General features: G+C 37.2%; 1 protein-coding gene across 2 annotated transcripts in view; it reads left to right on the top strand.

The window, feature by feature from the left end:
• The window catches only part of Ryk (receptor-like tyrosine kinase), a 67,936-nt gene that overhangs the window by 28,282 nt on the left and 17,901 nt on the right, over positions 1-21,753 (top strand). Inside the window, exons 6-10 of one of the 2 annotated variants that reach the window (XM_023706531.1) lie at positions 405-549; positions 8,135-8,235; positions 11,897-12,022; positions 14,806-14,892; positions 19,893-19,962. In XM_023706531.1, coding sequence (XP_023562299.1) covers positions 405-549; positions 8,135-8,235; positions 11,897-12,022; positions 14,806-14,892; positions 19,893-19,962 — 529 coding nt within the window. Of the gene's footprint in view, positions 1-404; positions 550-8,134; positions 8,236-11,887; positions 12,023-14,805; positions 14,893-19,892; positions 19,963-21,753 lie in introns of both variants that reach the window. The other variant, XM_023706523.1, reaches the window with a different exon arrangement.

The following is a 21,753-nucleotide window of genomic DNA, read 5'->3' on the forward strand; positions in this document are numbered from 1 at the left end:
AGTATTTCATACACTGGTTTAATTTGTGTCGCACTTGTGAATGGCTGTCATGTTTATTCACCAGAAAGTTGCACTTACAACCTTTTTAGCCAGGCATAGTAACACATGGCTCTAATCTCAGCACTTGGGAGGTTGAGGCAGGAGGATCACTGCAGATGTGAGGCCAGCCAGGACTACATAGAGACCTCGTCTTCAAAAAACCTAAGACCAAAACAAACTTTTGAAACTATAGCCAAAACATAAAAATTGTGTGACCTTATATGCCACCTGAGTGGTAACTGATCTTACTAAAGAAGCGGAAATCTTTTCACAAATAACAGGATACTAATGATATATTTTTAAATCAAAAAATGAGAAATCATATTTGTTTAAGAAGTTGAATATATTTTTCATTTTTATTTCAGATGATCCTGTACATGCGGCTCCAACCACTTCTACACGTGTATTTTATATCAGTGTAGGGGTTTGTTGTGCAGTAATATTTCTTGTAGCAATAATATTAGCTGTTTTGCACCTTCATAGTATGAAAAGGATTGAACTGGATGACAGGTATTGTACCTTTTTGGGAAAGGAAGAAATAAGTTATTTGTATATGTGTGAGAATCCAGGCACAAGCACACAGATATAGGAGGAGGGAGGGTAATAAGGAAAAAGGAGATAGCCCAATTACTATCTTTGTGTTTGTCTGATTTTATTTTTTAATTTTTTAAAAGTTTATGAAGCCAGTAACCCTTAATTTTTTTCTTGCTGGGGAAGTATGCATTTCTATCCCCAAAGATGTGATTGTACTACAGATTCCTATTGCTTTTTAAAAGAAATCCCATTTCCTCCTCCTAACTCTCCCTCCATCATTCTCTGTCTGCCCACTCATCCTTCCAGGAAATATTTATTGGATGATTTTAACTATTGATTTTTAACTGTTGATTCTCAGTGTGATTTTAACCATTGATTCTGAGTGCTTACGTGTTTGGGTCCTGAAGAACCTTTTGAAATACACTGATGCTTAGGTCCCACCTTCCTTGAAGTTCTTAAATTAATCATTTAGGGTAGTGTTTGGGCATCACTATTTTCTTAAAGCTTTATAGATGATTCTAATATGCATCCATTTTTATTTTTATTTTTTGTACATCCATTTTTAAATACACCGAGTTAGATATTAACTCTATAAAAGTTAAAGATATACTTCACAGTGTCAAAGATATTGTCTTTGACATTAACCCATAATTACAAGAGTTTATAAATTTGATGATTGTGATATATATTTTATGGTGTGGGAATATAAAAGATGCTTGTCTCAGCCTCAGTGGGTCATAGATGGCAGGAAGGAGGATGTCATAGTCAGGACAGTGAGAAGTAAAAATGGAATGGTAGATGTGTTTGTTTCTCCTCCATGATTCCCAGTTGCTGATGGAAGACATGCCCAGATTCATGACTTGGGTTTGAACTTTTTCTCTCCTTCTTAGCATATCCTGACTGAACTTCCATCAAGTGATTCCTTGTTCCTTATTTTTATCCTATGCTCTGTATAGAATAAAAGGACTTTTTTTCATATTTTCCTTTTATCCACAGATTTCCTTGCATTTCCAACACTGCAAATTAGTCTCTTTACTATTTCTCTCTTCTCTTTTGGTGGCAATTAGTATACTTTTCCTTTTGTAATTTATTGTGTATTTGTCTTATATGTCCTCCTAGAATAGCTCTTTTCCACTGAGGGAGAAGAATGTCTTACTCAAGGCTCAGCCCTTAGTTTTAATACAGTTATGCAGTTAGACTTGCAAGTAGGTAAACATAGTTGTGGCATAAATAAGAACCAGAGAACTGGCTGCATATTTCACCTAAGTGATCTTTGTGTTCACTGTGTCAGCTTTCTTTACTTGAGGGAGAAGAGAAAAGTGTGAAGGGCAGTACTCTGGTGATATTTTTCAGAATAATTTTGAGTACATGGTGGTGTTAAAGTTAGATTTAGACTTCACTGGAGAAGAAATGACATTGGAGGGCTGGCAAGGTAGCTCAGCAGACTGAGCGCCTGCTTAGGCAAGTGCAGGGACTGGGGTTAGATCCCTGGCACCACATGCCATGCCAGTCCTGCCCCTGGGCACACTGAGCCAGTGACAGAGTCTGGGCCTGGTGGCTCACGCCTGTAATCCCAGTGCTGGGGAGGCTGAAAACAGAATCACTACGAGTTCTAGCTGTGTTGTGAGACCCTGCACTAGATAGATAGATAGATAGATAGATAGATAGATAGATAGATAAGAAATGGCATTGGGAAGCAGTTGAAGGGGAGATAAAAGTAGCAGAAATGTGTGTAGGAATTTAAGAAAGCATATAAGTAGAATATAAGAGTCACTAAAGAAAATAACATTAGCAGTCAGTCTAGATGCCCCCAGAAATTTAAATTTCATTGAATGCTTGCTCGCTCTCTCTCTTTCTGGACTTTCTGAGTTTTTAATGAAAATACTGTAAGCTCTTAGAACATAGACCTATAGTTAGTAAATGCCATTATAACCATTTTTCTTCTCAGGAAGTTGCACTGTGCTAGCCATACTTTCTACCTTATCTCTTTCCTATCCTACTAGCTGTTACTAGTGGTGGTGACCAAAAATATCCCATCCAGTAATCATTGGCATTTAAGAGATATCTGCTGCTTCTCAGTCTGTGGGGGAGGGGGGCTTAATGTTCTTGTTTTAAAGATAAAGAAACAGGCTTAAAGAGATTAAATAACTTTCAGGATTGTACTATTAGGACCAGTCGTGAGCTAGACTGATGCATTATTGTAATAGCTGTGTTGTAATAACCTACTGTTACAGCTATGAAGCACCAGGCTCTGTCCCGTATTCCTTACAGTCCTTGGCTCCACCCTGTGAGATTTAATGGAACCCGCAGTTCTGTGGACTTCCTTAGTGGAGGGCTCTTCATTACAGGGATTCAGGAGCCAGTCTCCTGTTATACGGAGAGCTCATTTAGAGTTGCAGAATAAAATTGCTTCCGATCTGTTCATACCAGGGACATTTGGAGGTCGCAGGTTTGGCTTTCCCTCTCCCAGCCCTGCAGATTGATCTTTTCAGTCTCTGTGTCAAGCCAAGGGCATCTGTCTTGGACAGGCAGAGCTGCTCCTCACATTCACCCTGAAATCCTCTCTTGGGGAGAATGATCTCCAGCATAGCCACACTGTGTTTGTGACTGGGAAAGAAAGTGCACTTCTTTTTTGTGGGTTGCTTGAACTTGTGTTTCTAGAACCTTCATTTTCTTTTTCTGTTTCCATTATCTCTACAACCTGACTATCCCTGCCATTATTTGGTCCTGTGGTGACAGCGTCTAACAGAGTATTGACATATAAGGTGCTCAGTAACTCTTGATTGAATGAAGAATGAGTACAGGGAAGCAAAAATCCTGTTTTGTTATACCAGTAATTGTTTGTCCTTTTCAGAATATATCAGCAACTCATGTTTCATTTTCCTCTTCCATGAAAGTGAAAGTATGGTTTTCTCTTATATTGATTAATTCCTTGTTTTCTGAGTTCTCACTGGGGCTCTGTTTGACCCACTTGGGACTCATTTTGCCCTACTGGCTAAGGCTGGGAGGGATGAGACACTTTCCTTGATCTCCTAGGGATTATAGTCTGTTTTGTTTTGTTTTGTTTTGTTTTCCTAATTTGGATGCCTTTTATTTCTTCTTTTAAAATTAAATTTAGCTTTTATTAATTTTAATGGTACATTTTACATATACATACTGATTATACTCATTGTAGGGAGTTTGTACCTATACATGATATATCTTAACTCCCCTTTTTCCCCAACCCTCTCTTCTCCCTTCAACCCCTCTTCCTGTCCTTATTTACAAAGCTTTGCTTCTATTTTATTCAACTTTTTAAAAAATATCTCTTCCTTTCCTCCTTGAACAAATTCTTCCTGTTTCACAATATCTGTTGTACATTTTGGTCCTTATTTGAGGGAAATGATGTGATATTTATACATGTGTGTTTGATTTATTTCACTTAGGAGTATGATCTCATGGTGCATCCATTTACCTAGAAATGCCTCACAAACAACAAACTCATTGAGAGAGAAATTAGAGAAAGCACATTTTTCATAACAACAGCCAGGAAAAAAATGATGTAGGAAGCAATCTAATAAAGGAAATAAAAGATTTATACATTGAACATTATAGTTCTTTGGAAAAGGAGATTGAAGAGGATATCAGAAAATAAAAAGATATCACTTGCTCCTCATAGGTAGGAAGAACCAGCATAGTGAAAATGGCCATACTTCCAGAATTGTTATATAGATTTAGTATGATCCCAATCAAAATAATATTAGCTTACCTCTTTAGAACTGGAGAAAACATCCCTGAAATTCATCTAGAACCAGAAGAGACCTAGAATAGCAAAAGCAGTCCTTGGCAACACAATCAAAGCAGGATGTATCACAATCCCTGACTTGAGATTATACTACAAAGCTACTGTGATACAGACTGCATGGTACTGGCAAATCAGAAAATAAAAAGATACCACTTTTTATCACCCCCAAAGAGGCCCAACACCTTCACTGGAAGAAATATAGCCTCCTTATTAAATTGTTCTGTGCAAACTGGCTTTTTGCATGCTGAAGACTAAAATGACTCCTATCACCATGCACTAAATTAGAGTTTATAGTCTTAGGAATTAAACATGAAATTCAAACTGGAATATAGAGTAGGAAACTTTGTGTTAACTGTTACATCACCAGCACCCACACAGTACAAGGCATCTAGTAGAAACTTGGAGATTGCTATTTGCTGAATGAATGAGCAAATAATTAAATTACACAGAAAAATAGATACTATAATTTAGTATTTTTGAAAGAACATCATGATCTTTACCTAAAATCCTAGCTTGATTCTAAAGCAGGGTTAATTAATATTTCCATAACTAATCTTATTTGCTTGTGAAAATCAAACTAATTCAGGCTGGTCTTAAACTAGTAAGTATTAGCAAATATACATTTTAAACTAATTTCCCACATCCCATGATATATCTATGAAGGTATGGGTCCTAACATGTTGGGTATGTTCCTTGACTGCTCCTTGCTTCTCTTACAGTAGTAAGTCTCAGTTTTCAAAGAAAGTTTGTTCTGCCTGCTTAGCATAGTGCTTTGCTTATTACTGATTTTCTCCTCCTTCACTTGGTACCGAGTGAATGGAATTGACAGATATACCCACCCATTACTACTGCCTGCTTGCTCTCTATGTTCTGAATAGTTCTGAGGTAGCACAAGAGTGCCATCTACTGTTCAGTTGATCTAGAGAAGTGGGATCTGTGCATTAATTCAGCTGTCAGTGATGTTGGTTGCAGGTAGTATTTTAGTTGTGCTTTCACATGCATCATAAATTTGAGTGTCACAGAAATCTCCTGAGACAGGTTTTCTTCATTCCACTTTGTGAGTAAGCCACCTGAAGTCCTTTATTTCCTCCCGTTTTAAGGATGGTAATGCTTTTCTCTCATCACTGAATACTAGACTGCTAACAACTTTGATTGCTAGTCTGATCCTTAACTAGCACTCAGGCCTGGAGGATTTACCCTCTATAGCTCAATATCATTATAAAGATTGAAGATGCATAATTATGATGAAAACAGTAATAATTCCTAAGTATATGTTTGAGAGTTGGGCACTATGCTGAATGCTTTACTTTTAATAATGTTTCATATAATCTTCTTAGCAGTCTTGTCAGGGTTTAGCATTGTAATCCTGTACATGAGGAATTTGAGGTTCCAAAGTGTTAGAATAGTTTGCCTAGGATGCTACCCTAGTAGTGCTGTCAGTCATCATTTCAAGGTTTATATTTTCTGTCTCTGTAATGCACTGCCCCATGCCTACAACACATGTATACTCAGATAGGTCAGGTAGTTTTTACTTTTTAATTGTTTTTTTATTTTTTATTTTTTGGCAGTACTGGGATTGAACTCAGGACCTTGCATTTGCCAGACAGGTGCTTGTGCTGCTGAGCTATATCCCTGGCCCCAGATAGGTCAAGTCTTGAGTAACTGCCTCACTTTGAAGTTCTTCTAGAACTCATCAGATGATGCACTTTGCAAAGTATCTTCAGCACAGTTGCTGAGGAAACAGTGCTTATTACAGTCTCACAGAAAGTAGATAATCTGAAGTTACAGCCAATTTACAGGAAGGTGTATTGAGCATTTCATTAGATAGGCATTTTGAGATACATGGTATACTGAGCAGAAAGACTTATACATAGATGTGCTCTAGATATTTGTGGAGGATAATTCATATCTGAAGTTTTATTGTAACATTTCCAGAAGTGTTTCAGTTATAATGACAGATAACAGATTATATAAAAAAATGCATAGGGGCTTAAAGTACTGCCTACATGTTATAATTTACTTTTTTGAGATGTTATGTATGAGCTCTTGATATGGATTCACATAAGTGTTACAGATTACATAGGTGCTCTGTCATACGTATTTTTAAATGATATTTTGAAAGTACAGCCATTTTATGGAATGTTGTCAGTTAAAAAGTTGGAAAGTTGGAGCCTCTAGACTCTACTAATCCTGTAGCTAAGAGTGGCATGAAAAGCCTATTCTGTCATCTGACTTTTGGTTTGGAGACTCGTTGCTGAACCCAGGAGTTTTACTTTGAGCTATATCCCCAGGTGTTGTTCTGTTTTATTTTGTTTTGTTTTGTTGCCTGGGCTGACCTCAGACTTGCAGTCTTCCTGTCTCAGTCTCCCATAGTTCTGTGATTATAGGCTGCACCACTTGTGCCCAACCTCTGGATTCATTCTTCATGCTAAATTTCTATGGTTTGCTTTTTCACTACTGCAGAATGACAAGGGCTAAGTTCTGGAGACAGGAGTATGTGTGATGGAGACCTTGGGCAATTTTGTTATCTACTGAAAAGACAGGATATGTTTGGCAACCATTAATTTGTGACTCAAGTACAGGATTAGTAATTGTTTGCGTCTACCATCTTCTGAATCTTCTAGTTTATTTAGAGAGTGTGGTATAATACGTTTCAAGTACTAAGAGACTTCTGAGAACGTTCATAATTTTTTTAATTTTTATTTTTATTAGTATATATTTCCAGTACATAATAGTCACATTCTCTACAGGGAGCTGAAAAATGTATATAACACATCTAAATTGTTTTTTCATCCCCGTCTTTCTCCCTCCATCTCTTGGTTTCCTTTCCATTTGCAAAAGGTCTGTCTCTCCACTTTTATTATCTGTCTTCTATTTTGTTCTTTATATTTTGGATTTCTCATATAAGAGAAACTGTGATATTTAAGCTTTATGTCTTATCTCACAACATTATGGTTTTAAGATACATCCTTTTTATGGCAAAGTAGTACTGTACTGTGTAATTTTTTTTATTATTACTTTTTACTATATTTTTAAAAAATCCATTCATCTGTTGATGGACATACTTCCAAGATGTAGTTATTGTGAATTGGGCTGCTATAAAAATGGGTATCATGTATCACTATAATACGAGAGCATCCATAAATTCTTAAAAATTGGTTTGAAAAGAAGAAAAAAACAAAATACACATGACTAAAACCAGGTATAATCTCAATATTTGACCATATTGTCATTTGATTTGGTTTGATATCTCACATCTTTTGGCCATTTGATTTGGAGCCATCATTAAAAGTGGTCTGATGGACTGGGTATGTTGCTCAGTGCTTGCCTGGCAAGCATGTGGCCCTGAGTTTGATTCCCAGTACCCCAAAAATGAGATAAAAGTGGCCTGACTTTCTACTTTTGTAAAAAGTGGCTCACTTGAGTAGTATGGTCTTTTTTCTTGAGAGGTGATCCCTAGTTTCCTACCCTATCTGTCAAAGGAGTTTCAGGCCTGCTGCCTGAGAACTAGCACCTACATTTATGAATGAGTTTGGTAAAATGAACTGGCTTGATGAATTTGGAGGTAGAAATGGAAGAAAAAAATAAAACTGTACACAGTGAAAGAAATTAATGTTTTTAATATGAGACACTGTGATATAGACATCCATGCACTATTACAATCTCCAGTCAGGACTTTTAATAGGTTATAATGCAGTGTGCATTTTGTATGTATGGAAAAGAAAATGTCATTGAAACCAACTTGTCAAATATTTCTGTCTTAAAAATTATTTGTAGCGTCAGTGCCAGCAGCAGTTCCCAGGGGCTGTCTCAGCCCTCCACCCAGACAACTCAGTACCTGAGGGCCGACACACCCAACAACGCAGCTCCAGTCACCAGTAAGAGTCAATTTAATTCTGACGTGGCTACCAGTGTCAGTGGCCCTTTGTATGTAATGTATTTGTGGGACATATGTGATATCTAACCGGTGCAAATTAGAATCTTTTCTTTTTACTATAGTAATGTGAATGAAATATTCTAAAATTTCAATATAAATTACAAAATTGCTAAGATGAGTTTTGAGACATCCGTAATTATACTACAGCCTTATGAAATGCTGTAGAAGAAATGCAGAAGAAAAGTTTTCAAGTAGTTCTATAGAATAAGCTATTCAGCTACATAAACACAGAGACTCTGGGTTTTATCAAATTGTATGATGGTCTGATAGGGTATGTAAAATTTTACAGTTTTCATTTGTTTGGTGCTGGGGATTAAACCAAGGGCTTCATGCATGGATGTATTCTACCATGAAATTATAGCACCAGCTCTCTGCAGTGATTTTTTTTTTTTTCTTCGAATGACTTCAGGGCAGGTTTGGCTGGCTTGAGTTGTGGGGATCAAACCACAGCAACCTGAGCCTGACTGCTTTGTTGAAGCAGCCACTTAAAGAACTGAGCTAGGGGCAGGCCCTCTCGGCAGTGATTTCTAATCATACTACGAAGCTTGCTACTATTGGAAAATTGAGAACATGAGACCTAATTTCCTTTCATGAAACAAGTTATTGATAAGTTTTTATGCACTTCAGTATATAGGTATAGTAATTATTTTTTTAAAGATTTTAAAAAATGTTTTATTTATTTGGTACAGGGTCTCGCTGTACAGCTCAGACACATAGTGATCCTCCTATCTCAGCCTCCCTAGTGCTGGGATTACAGGTGTGTACCACCATGCCTGGTCTTGGTGGCTGGCTCAGTGCAGGACCAGCACGGCATGTGGTACCAAGGATCGAACCCAGATCCCTGTGCTTTCCAGGCAGGCACTTAGACTGCTGAGGTATCTCCCCAACCCCTTATTTTTTAAATTGTGGTTGACAAGTTTTTGTACACATTATTTTTTTTTTAAATTATTTATTTATTTTTATTTATTACACTTATTTATTGTGTGTGTGTGTGGCCAGCTCAGCCCACCAGGGGGCGGGGCTGGCTGGCATGTGGTGCTGGGGGATCGAACCGCGGTCCCTGTGCTTTGCCAAGCTTGTTTCAAGTAGGTGCTTTAGACCACTGAGCCATCTCTCCAGCCCCTTGTACACATTATATACTATGTGATTGTCCTATTTTTCATGTTGCTAAGACAGAATACTAAACACTTAAAGGAGGAAAGGTTTATTTTAACTCACATTTTATAGAGATTTCAGTTCATAGTCAGCTGGCTGGCTGTAAGGCAGGATGGCATGGCAGAAGAACAATTCATGGCAAGCAGGGCAGGCAGAAGGCAGCTAGCAGTGAAGTAGCAAGCAGAAAGTGACGACAGGGTTTTACTGTGAAGTTCAGGCTGACCTTGAACTCCCTTTATAGCTTAGGCTGGCCTCAGGCTTATAGTAGTTCTCCTGTCTCAGCCTCCCAAAGGCTGGGATTACACATGTGCACCACCACGCCCAGCTATGTCCTGTCACTCCAGGCCAGGGTTGGGTTTCCCGTAGTCCACACCCAGAACTATGCCAAACCAATCAGTGGACTAATTTAGTAATCACACACCTCTGATCCCAGCATCACAGACACCAGGTCAGCCACCTCTGAAAAGCCCCACCTGCGACCACATAAGGCTTTGGGGGCACCTATAGATAAGCCATAACAGTGAAGTGATATATGTATACACTGCAGAATGAAACAGTCAGTTCTCAAAGTATACTTTACATGAGAGATCAGTTACATAAAAGTATAAAACAATATAATCCGCAAATAAAGAGTGGGCCAGAAAGCCAGAGGTTATGCTTGATTCAGTGGTACAGTTTCTTATTTAGGATTTTATAGGATTACCTGTCTTACTTGAACTGACATTTACACCTAGTAAAATATGGCTAGGAATATCTGCCTTCTTCTGATAGTATTGTAATTCTCAGTACTATTTCCCATTTAAAACAACAAGAATTCTCTGGACAAATGGCTGGTTCCAGGTCAGGGACAAGCTAGTAAAGACTTGAAGAGCTCTCATTGGCCAAAGGTGGAACCATCAAAGAGAAAGAATAGTAAATACAATAGATGGAAACATGCAGTGTGTAGTACTTTGTAAATAAAAATTTGTAATACTTTTTAAAAATTGCTAGTTATGAGAGATGACCAAAGCTCTATTAGTACCTCATTCTAACTACTGTTGACATTAACTATATTTCAGGGTAGCCAGATAGTGTTGTTGGAAGAGGGATGTTTCTTTATGGGAGATTCCCATCTACTAAATGTAGAAAGAATGATAAAATTAGGAAATCACATTTGCACCCTCTAACAAAATATTTAATTCAGGAAAGATCATGAGTGATTAAAACCTTGAGAATAAAGGGATGTAGAGAACTTTACCACTGAAGAACCACTCACCCTCTGAACCCACTGATAAAACATAGCATTGCCAAAAGCAGGGCAACTGGGTGCTTTCTACCCCTGGCTGGGCTGTGCATCTCCTGGAGTGTTCTTGCCTTCCCTTTGTTCCAGTCCTCTGGCGGCCAGTGGAGATCATTGCTTGGGTGTACTAGGTTTTTAGGCATTTCTTCCTGGAATCTACCAAAGCTAATCATTAGAGATGTCATTCCAAATTCTGTTGGGTAGCTTGAATCTACCTTTTATCCTAACATTGTTTTCTTGGATTGAAAACTTTAATTTGGGGCTGTATATTTTCGTTTTTCTTGTCATTAATAAGTAGGAATTAAAGAAGTTTAAATTTTAATCTACAGTTGTGTGACTAACCTGTGGGAATGCTGGCATAATTATATTGATAGTTTGTTTAGAAGAGATGTTTTTTCAATCATTTCATTTGTGTCTTGCTTTTTTTAATTTTTTTTTTTTTTTCTTGTTACTGAGACAAAATACCCAACACCCAGAGTTAAGGAAGGAAAAGTTTATTTAGTTCACGGTCTATGGAGGTTTTGGTCTGTACTTAGCTGGTCTGAGGCAGGATGGCACATGGCAGCGGGCAGTTGTTCATAGCAGCAGACAACAGCAAAGAGCAAGAGGCAAAAAGGGAGGAGCAGCAGCTTCAGCAGCTAGCAGGCCTCTCTCACTTCCTTATATTGTATTCAGGCTCCCTCCCCAGGGCAGGTGAAACACTCACACCCATAATCCCAGCCTTGGATCATGAAGTAATCACAAACTCTAGAAGCCACCCCAGTGACTTCATAAAGCTTGTGGGGGACACCTAGACACAAAACCGTAACAGTTTGTAAAAATTTTTTGTTATGTGACTATATTAAAACATCTTTCAAGAGAAAGGACTATCCTGAGGGGATTAAATTACATTCTGTGAATTAAAGGTTGTTTCATTTGGTTGAGAAGCATTTGAGGTAATGGTAGTGATATTATTTTTAGAATTGTTCTAATTGTGTATTTTAACATTTGGGGATAGTATTTTGGTAGAGAACAAAGCATTTAAGATTTAGTGTCCTTTAAATGTCACTCTCTGGTTCATGTATATGCCTGCTTCCTTTCAAGTTTTAAAGTTCTGGCTGGACTAATTGACCACACTGCCATAATAAGGGTATTTATATTGCTTGGTTTGGCTCTGTTGGCTCCTCAGGTTATCCTACCTTGCGGATAGAGAAGAACGACCTGAGAAGTGTCACTCTTTTGGAAGCCAAAGCCAAGGTGAAGGATATAGCAATATCCAGAGAGAGGATAACACTAAAAGATGTTCTCCAAGAAGGTACTTACTATTTCAAAGTCAGTTTTTTAAAAGAATGATTTTCATTTTTCCTTTCTTTAGATTTTAATGTATAGCTTTGCTGCATTTCTTGATTTTCAGGTATACAAAAGCATATATATATGTGTGTGTTTGATACCTTAATTAAGTTGTCTATTTTGTTATTAAAAATGATCACTACATAGAAGTGATCTTTGAAATATTTGAAGCTTTTTCTGTGATAAATAGTATGGGGATTCTAGTGGGTGAAATGGGGCTTTGGAGTTAGACTCATGTTCTAGTTCTAGGATTTATTACTTGTGTGACCTTACAGAAATCATTTGATGCTTTAGATTTTCAGTTTCCTCTTCTGTAAATATAGATTGTGGTATATATTCTTTGTAATTCTTAGACTATTTACAAAGATTAGATGAAATGATGTAGATTACATCAGTTAACAAACACATAATATTTGACAGATGGTAGTACCTCTTTCTTCCCCTCTTGCTGGTGCTTGCTTTAATTTTTGAGTTTTAAGATATTGATTAGGGAGATACTCAAGGATGGGGACAGAAATTAATGATGAAATATTGCATTGAGCCCTTCACATTGAACAAAGAATCACTATTTTGCCCTGTTATAATTTAGGTTAGAATGTTTTGGGTTCTTAGGCGTACCACTCATAGCTAAAGAAGGGACTTAAACCTTCCCCAGGAACACATGATCATTAATGGAAGCAGGGTTTTTTTTTTTTTTTTGACATAGTTTTCGCTGTATAACTATCATTTCTGTTTTCTAAGTATAACTAATTTTTGAATCTATCTATGGTCTAAAGAGAGTAAGTAAACCAGATAGCATTTCTTGAAGAGTCAAAGAAATGAGAGATAGTGGTTGAAGATGTTTGCAGCTTCTTTTGGTCTTTAAATAGGATAGTAAAAGTAATTTATTATGGTGTAATTTGAGGAAAAGAGAAAATTCAGAAGCACAGTTTTTCTTGACGTTATCAGGGCTCTAATAGATCCCCCCCCCTTTTTGGTATTGGGAATTGAACTCACAACCTCGCACCTGCCAGGAAAGAGCTGTGCCACTGAGCCCAGCTTTTAAACTGTTGCTTATTTCAGCAAAGAAAACATGGCTGATTAACATCTTAAAAAGGGTTAAGGTTCACTGGACATCTGATAGCACAGATCATACAGGAGTATCATGCCACTTTTCCTCTGTCAGATTGGGAAGAATTAGAGATAGATACTCTCCAGGCTGACAGGGTTATGCGGAACAAGCTGTTATGAACATTGCTGGTGGGAATATGAATTCCTGTGGCATGGTAAAGTAATACATGTATAGAAGGTACTTCAGTATATGTTCCCACCCCCACAGTAGTTGTTTTTAAGCATATGTAAATTCATGTTTGGGAGTATTTTAAATAGGATTGAGATACACGGAAGAGGAGACAGGATAGGGGCTTTTCCAGTGCTGCTTTGAGAGTTTGAAGAAACTGAATGGAACAGAAGGGAAGACCTGAAAGAGGAAGACACTACTAGGTCAGGGTATCAGCTCTGACAGTGGATTGACTAGTATACTTGAAGGTGTTTACTCAGCTCCATGTGGATTATCTGAAGGAAAGATTACCTGAAACTTTTCTCTCAAGCACCCACCTTATTCTGTGTGCCACAGTGAGACCTGATAAATGGGCACCACAGCTTCAGCATTGAGTGTGGCAGACACTAAAATAAGCCTCTTTTGTATGTGTGTGGTGTCTTCAGCAAAGCAAAACGGTAGCAGGCTCTGTGTGTGTGTGTGTGTGTGTGTGTGTGTGTGTGTGTAAGGAAGGAAGGATAGAATTATCTTGTTAGAAAGAGTAGTAGCACAAGATTAATTTTCATTGATTGCCTCATTAAAAAGCCTTTTTTAAGCAGTTAAAAACTGTGTGGATTTTTATAGGTTTTATTTTTTGTTGCTGGGAATTGAACTCCTAGCCTTTGCCCTGAGATGCATCCTCAGTCCTTTTTTATTGAGTTACATCCCTAACCCTCATTCAGTTGCCTAGGTGATATATAGTTCATTTTTTCAGTCACTTCTTTGCCGCCAAAATGGTCATAGCTTCTCTTCTCCACTTTTTTTTTTTTTAATTTTTTTTTTTTTTTTTAATGTGTGTGTGGCCAGCTCAGCCCACCAGGGGGCGGGGTGGGGTGGCATGTGGTGCTGGGGGATTGAACCGCGGTCCCTGTGCTTTTAGTTTGTTCTAAGTAGGTGCTTTAGACCACTGAGCCATCTCACCAGCCCCATAGCTTCTCTTCTTTAGGAGCACATTTCACCAGTAACTTGTGGGGCCAAGCAGCTTGTGAGACCTTCTGAGAAGAGAGCAGTAGGAAGACCGGAAGCCAGGCTGTGTGCATCTGAGACTTGTGCCCTCGAGGCTTCTCAGCAAGTTACTTTTTAAAGTTTTGCACTAGTATAGAGAGGATTTATTTTTCTTCAGCATTGCTGAGTCTAATTTTAGCAATTAAAATGGCTGTGGAGCTCCAGTGTTCTGGCTATTACTGGTTTACTTAGGTAGCTGAGAAAAAGTTCTCATATGTTTGATTTAGATATGATGTTTCTCAAAACAGGTTAAAACATTTCACAGTTACAGAGGACTTGTAATATTTGTTTAACATTAACAGTTTTGTGTTATTGTGCGCTAGGGCTAGAATGATGTTGTTAATCACATATACTTTTGTGTTTAAGTTTTATCAGGATAGAATGCTTTGTATTGTAATGTTTTCAAAGCTATTGTATGATCTCATTAATTGTTATTTTCTTTTTAGGTACTTTTGGGCGTATTTTCCATGGGATTTTGGTGGATGAAAAAGATCCAAATAAAGAAAAGCATACATTTGTAAAAACGGTTAAAGGTAGGGTTTTTTTTTTTCTTTTACTATACTACTTCTGTAATGCTTCCTGTTATTGGCTGATATCAATGAAATTATATCAGTTTCTCTAGACCTTATAAATTAGTCCATATTTTAGCTTAGATGAGGCTGATTTTTGAAGAAATTTGGGTTGTCCTCATTAAGTATAGAAATAGAAAGCTTTGTAAATTAAGGTATTAAAGTTACTAGTTATTATCTCAACTTCTAATTAAATTGTATCCACTTAACTTCATTGTTGCTTTAATTAAAGGAGAAATCCTGTGTTAAAACTCTTTGCAGCCCAGGCATGGTGGCACATGCCTGTAATACCAGCACTGGGACAGCTGGGGCAGGAGGACTGTCATGAATTTGAGGCCAGCCTAAACTACATAGCAAAATTCTGTATCAAAAACAAACAGATAAGCAAAATGATAATGTTAATAATGGAAACAATAAAAAATCCCAAAACTTTTGGTATCATCTCTCCCCCAAAGACATTGCCTCTTGTCTTTCCCTCCCAGTATTGCAGTCTATAAAGAAGAAATTAAAATGGCCCTCAAACCCACAGTACCTTAGGTAGATAGGCACTGTTCCCTTTCTTTCCTTCTCCCCTCTTTTCTCTTAGACATTGTATGATGTTCCAGAAAATGCACACGCATGTGTATATTTCTTGGTATACTTTTGCAGGTGTACCTATAATGAAGTTGCAATTGCTAGTCCAAATAATATATACATTTAAAATTTATTTTATATTTTATTTATTTGTGTTTTAGGGAAGGGTCTACAGGTGTTCAGGGTCTCACTACTAGATCGAACTCCTAGTGATCTGCCTGTTTACAGCCTCCCAAGAACTGGGATTACAGGTGTGCACCACCATGCCCAGTCTCAATTGCTGTCTCAGCGCGCCCCGGGGCATTGCTGATTTGGCAGACTGGGGATTGAACCACTGCACTCTGCTCCTGCTTGCAGGCACTTTAATCCCTTGAGCTGTTTGGCTAGCCCTACATTTAAATTTTAGTAAAACTTGTCTGATTGTTTGCTACAGAGCACTTGTTCGTATTTTCATGATGAGAATATCTGCTTTCACATAAACTTGCACTACTTTTTGGAATGTGATACCAAATTTTGGTTTGTTGATTTATGTAAATTACTGAACTAGAGATTCCCTATCAAAATACTACGGAATTATTTATATATAGCTTTGCTCCTATTACCAATAAATAAGTGACTCTTAAAAAATGTTTTAGAATTTTAGTTATTTGCAACTGATATTTGAAGGCTTAAATAATTCTTAATTTTTAATTTTTGCACTTATAGGGATTAAATCCAGGCCTTCATTAATGCTAGCACTGTATCTCCAGTTAGTTAATTCTTTTTATTTGCTCATTTTGAGAGTGAGGAAAGTGTGGTCCTATAGGGTGCTTTATAGTGTCTGATATAGTTTGATATAACAAAGTATTAATTTATGAAAAGCAAGTTAGTATGTAAAAGACAAGTTGAGGGAAAACTCAGACTTTTATGGGTAGGAGGTGACAATTTTAAGAGATTTATAACATTAAAAAAGCCATGTTTCTAAATTTACTTAAGAAAGGAGTACTTGGAAAGTTTGAAGGGTTTATGTTTATTGTTTCTAAAATGTCAGGTTGTACCAATCTAAAACTTCAGAATTTAATTGCCCATAATTTAGCAGATTGCTTATTTTAAGGCTTTTATAAAAATATACTACACCCCCCACACACAACCTATATCTTTTTGTTTTTTAATTCTTTCGATTCAGGGTCTCACTACAGCTCAGACTCGTAGTGATCCTGTCTCAGCCTCCCCAGTGCTGGGATTACAGGCCTGTGCCACCATGCCCGGTGGTGCACCCACACCTTGGCTGCCCCCCAAACAGTAAGCTTTTCAATTAATTTTGAAGGATACCGTACATATTTCCTTTTGTAATTGTAAAATTTGAACCATAAACAACTGCCTTTTGTTTTCCTTTTTTTTTTTTTTAAAGGAAACCTTTCCCCTTAATTCTTATGTTTCTTTTAGGATTATTAAATATTCTATGGATGGCTTTGAACTAAGCTATTTCTGATTTGTTGTGTTTGAGTCTGGAATTAACAAAAGGAGGTTTCCATACAGAATTGGGCTGATTTGAGACTGGAAGGGGAAGGAAAGGAAACAGGAATGATAAGAAAATACAATGTGAATACTGGAACTCTCACAAGATAAGGGTTCTCCTTCCTTGTGTACTTGGATTACAGTTTCTTGGCTGTTTCCCTGCCGTGCTGTTGTAATTCTAATGTTCTTTCTGAGCTGACGGAAATGAGAGAAAGCACAGTAAGTCCTTAGCCAGCATATAGTCACTGTTTGCATGAGGATGGAGAGGAAGTGCCCCAGAGCTCTGGCGCAGAATTGTTAGAGATAACTCCATAGGATTGTTGCTGAGATTTGTTCTTTTGGAATGTTATTTTTATTTTTCGCTACTAGAGCTGACTGAGTTTCTTCACAAATCTCTGTGCTTTACCACTTGCACAATTAGAAGTTCTGTGTGAAATGCAAAAGATAGTCTTTTAAAGTGCCTTGATTTTTGCCTTTTAGGCGTAAACAGGAAATTGGAGATTTGCTTTTTAAAATTTTTTAAATTTTGTTCAGACTGAATAGATATTTCAGTATGAATTTCCTGATATTAAAATTGGGAACCTGAATCTTACATAAGTATTATGAAAATGAATTCCATGAAACAAATGAATCAGTTTGGGATTATTGGCTTTAAATTCTTATTTTCTTTAATAGTTGGTAAATTTTTACAATTTTAGAAATAAGGCTTTTTCTTTATTGTTTTGTGCTTATTTGTAATGGTTTAAAATGTAAATTAACCTTTTGGATTTTGAGGATGGGCCTTTCACCATTTAAAATTAAAAGACCGAGTCTAGACTAGGAAAGAAACCAAGAAAATCCATTTTTCTTAGTAGCTATAATTATTTTTCCCATAGTTAAAATATCTTACATATCTAGTTCAGTTGAGCCTTGCTTAATAAAACATCCTTATCAAAATTAAACTTGAAAAAAGTATATATAAAATAACATATCCTGAAATGAACCTTTTGTTGTACTTGGATCTCCTTAGTGGTTGAGGATAAGTTAAACTCATAACTGGGTGGGACTAGCCATGTTTGTTTTTTAACCATAGAGAGTTAAGAGATATTATGATTTGTGTCTAGTTGTCCCTTCAGAGCCTCATGCAGTCATGGGGTGGACTTGGAGTTTGTGATTAACTCATGTGCTGCTGGGGTTATGGGTGTGGGAACTGCACCCCGCCTGGGCTGGATAGCCTGAATGCAACACAAGGGAGACAGACTTGCTCCTTGCTCTCGGTAGCCACTGCTGCTGCTACTCCTCCATTTTTTTTCTCTGCTCTTTGCCCTTGCCATGAAAGGTTGCTCTCTGCCATGTGCCAGTCTGCCTTGGAGCCAGCTGAGTGTGGCCTGAAACCTCTAGTAACTGTGAGCTAAATCGACCTTTCCTTCCTTCATTTTGAGTGTTGGGTGTTTGTGCCAGCAACAAGAGAAGAGTGACTGAGACAAGAAGATAACAGTAAAAAGGACCACATTCTCCAATCAGAATTCTTGTCATTCTTTATAGTTGCATGTTTGTAGGTTAGAAAATGTAAGAAGGGTACAATGTGTAAATTCTTCTATCAATAAAAGTAACCACCATAAACAGTGTCTTACAATTTTCTTCACAGGCAAAGGAAAAAAATGTTCCCAAATACATATTTTTTCAAGTAATTGTGTTTTTAAAACCTAGGGGATCACATAAATAGATGTTTGACCCTGGATTTTAAAGTTTAATTTGTGGGACTGGAGGATAGCTCAGCAGTATAAATACCCGCCTGGCAAGCTCTGGGACCCAAGTTTGATCCCCAGTACTGCATGCTGTGCTAGCCCTAGAACTGCTACATAGCGAGACCCTATATCCAAAAAAATTCATTTGTAGTTTTTTTTTTTTAAACAGATCCTATCTTTTAAAATTGGTTTTTGTTGATTTTGAAGATCAAACTCAGGACCTTGACCACACTAACCAATTTCCACCACTGAACTATAATTGCAGTCCATATCTATCTCTTATTTATTGATTGATTGATTGATTGATTGTGGTACTGCAGATTGAACTCTGAACCCTGTGCTTGCCAGGCAGGTGCTTATTCTACTGAGCTATCTCCCCAGCCCCTATCTCATTTTTAAAAAGGAACCACAGAATATTCCAATGCACAAATGTAATTAGTTACTGTTGATGTTACTTTGATTGTTTTGAGTATTCCAATCAGATTGATGGTGCATTGTATATGCTTTTTAATGATTTGTTACATGTTGCTTCCCCACCTACCCAAAACCCTATTGATGAGCCCTTTTCTATGTACTCTTCCACATCTGCTACTTCAGTTTGTATTTACTTAGGAGTAAAGCTGAGAATCATTTCTGTAACTTTGTTGGTCATTTGTTTGTTTATTTGTTTGTTTTTTCTCTCAACAAAATGTTTATGTCCTCTACCTGTTTTGTTTTCTTTGTTTGAGACAAGGTCTCACTATGTAGTTCAGGCTGGCCTTGAACTTGCTATGTAACCACCAGGATGGTCTTAAGCTCATGGCAGTTCTCATTCCTTAGCCTCCCAAGTGATGGGTTATGGGCTTGTGCCCATCACTCCTGGTTACAGCTCTTTATAGGAAAAAAAGCAATTATCCCTTTATATGACATATGTTGTGTAGATTTTTCCAGTATTGTTTCTACTTCGTTGAATTTCTAATATTTATGTAAAAATTTCTGTGCAAGTTGAGCTATTAAGTGTGGTTCTTGCTACTGCAGTCACTTAGGCTAAATCTATTTATATGTACCTATAATTTGTATGGGAATTTACTTTATTATCTAAGATAGTAATCCTGTGCTAAGATGATATATGTAACTATATGTCTGTATATGGAATGGCCTTTCTGAATGTTTCTTTTCTGTGCACAGATCATGCCTCCGAGATCCAGGTGACCATGATGCTGACAGAAAGCTGTAAGCTGCGAGGTCTTCACCACAGGTAAGAGCAGAACCCCAGCATTCCAGGGTTAACCTGCAAACATTTATGCTGCATTTTTATTTGAAGAACATTGTAATAAATTCTGAATTTAAATTAGATTAGCTGAATTTTTGCTGAATATAAAATATGTGCTTTTCATACACATTTTACAAAGCACAAAGAAGAAAATACAGAAATAAGTTTGTGTGTCTGCTCTGGATTATCATACCAAGGCTTCCCAAAATTATTTGTACCTTTTATCTGCATACTTCTTTTTTTAAAAAGGAGGATGGGTGGTAGACATACGTTAAAAAAAATTCGTGTCAATAACTATGAATCTTTGTCAAATTTAAGAAGGCTACATAGTTCCAGTCCCACCAAAGAAAGGTTGGGGCTATAATAGTTCACTAAATGGCTCTATGACATTTTATTTAATCCCTTATATATGAGCATTAGATCAAAGGATGATTTTAAAAATACATGTAATTTTAGTTGTGTGTGAACAGCTTTTTTTAAACAGCTTCCTTTTGCTTTTAACCACAAACCTTTAAAGAAAACTGCCTTTAGAACCGAGAGATGCTCATAGTATTGTAATGTGCTGTAGTATTAATGTCAAGCCAAAGATTTTTTTTCAATACACACTGTATTGATACCAAGTCATCTTAATTTCTATGCTAATAGAAAATTTTATAGCATGTTTAAAAAATAAAATAGTGTTTTTGTAGAAAGATGTTCATGGACTTCCAAAAATACAAATCCAACGTGATGTGTAGAAACGCACCATATATTTTAATTTCTTTATACTTTTGGCAATTATTGATGCTCTGCTAAAAAGTAAAATGAATACATATGGAGCAGTATTTTTGAACTTTGTTTATATTTTGGCTTTTGAGGGCCTAAAGGGTAGAAGCTACATTCATATCAATCAACTGCCCTCCCTCCCTCTGTTTCTCTTGCTTTCTCTCCAGGGTCTCATGTAATTCAGGTTGGTTCTACCTGTGTAGCCCAAGCTGGCCTTGAGCTTGTGACAATTCTCCTGCCTCAGCCTCTTGAGAACTGGGATTACTGGTGTACATTTGACTGTTTCTCCTTTTTAAACATATAGTTTTAGAAGCAGAATTTACTGCAGGATAGAAAAGATTATTGGTCTCTTTGTATTTATTAAATATTTATTAAATGATTATTTTCTGTGACACAGAACACAAAACATTGAATAGTTGGTGGTACAGGGTCTCATTACACAGCTTGGACACATAGTGATCCTCTTGTTTTCAGCCTCCCCAGTGCTGGTACAACAGGAGTGTGCCACCACACCTGGTTATTTATAAGCATGAAAAATTAAGACTGACCAAGAGATAGTCACCCAGATAGGAAATGATAAGTCTAATTGTCTGAAATCCGATTGTAATTCCTATTTGATCAGCTAAAGATTTCTGTGTGCTTTGGCAATTTCAGGATCTTGAGGACCTTTTTTGACTATCATATTCTTGTCCCCATTCTGTTGTTTTTGTTTCTTTAAACATGGCTGTTGGTATGATGGAATACATTATATCTTTATCCTTTCTTTTTTTTTGTTAATACAGGGTCTCACAGCTCAGCGTGCCCAGGTTTCCAGGCACACCATGGCATGTTGTACCAGGGATTGAACTCGGGTCTTTGTGCTTGCCAGGCAGGCACTTAGACCACTGAGCTATCTCCCAGCCCTATAGGGTCAGATCCTTTCTTTTTTTGTTGTTGTTGATACAGGATCTCGCTACACAGCTCGGTGTGCCCAGGTTTCCAGGCACAGCATGTGTATCTTTAATTAAATGT

Source organism: Octodon degus, unplaced genomic scaffold, assembly GCF_000260255.1.
Source record: "Octodon degus isolate 3935 unplaced genomic scaffold, OctDeg1.0 scaffold00008, whole genome shotgun sequence".
NCBI lineage: Eukaryota > Metazoa > Chordata > Mammalia > Rodentia > Octodontidae > Octodon > Octodon degus.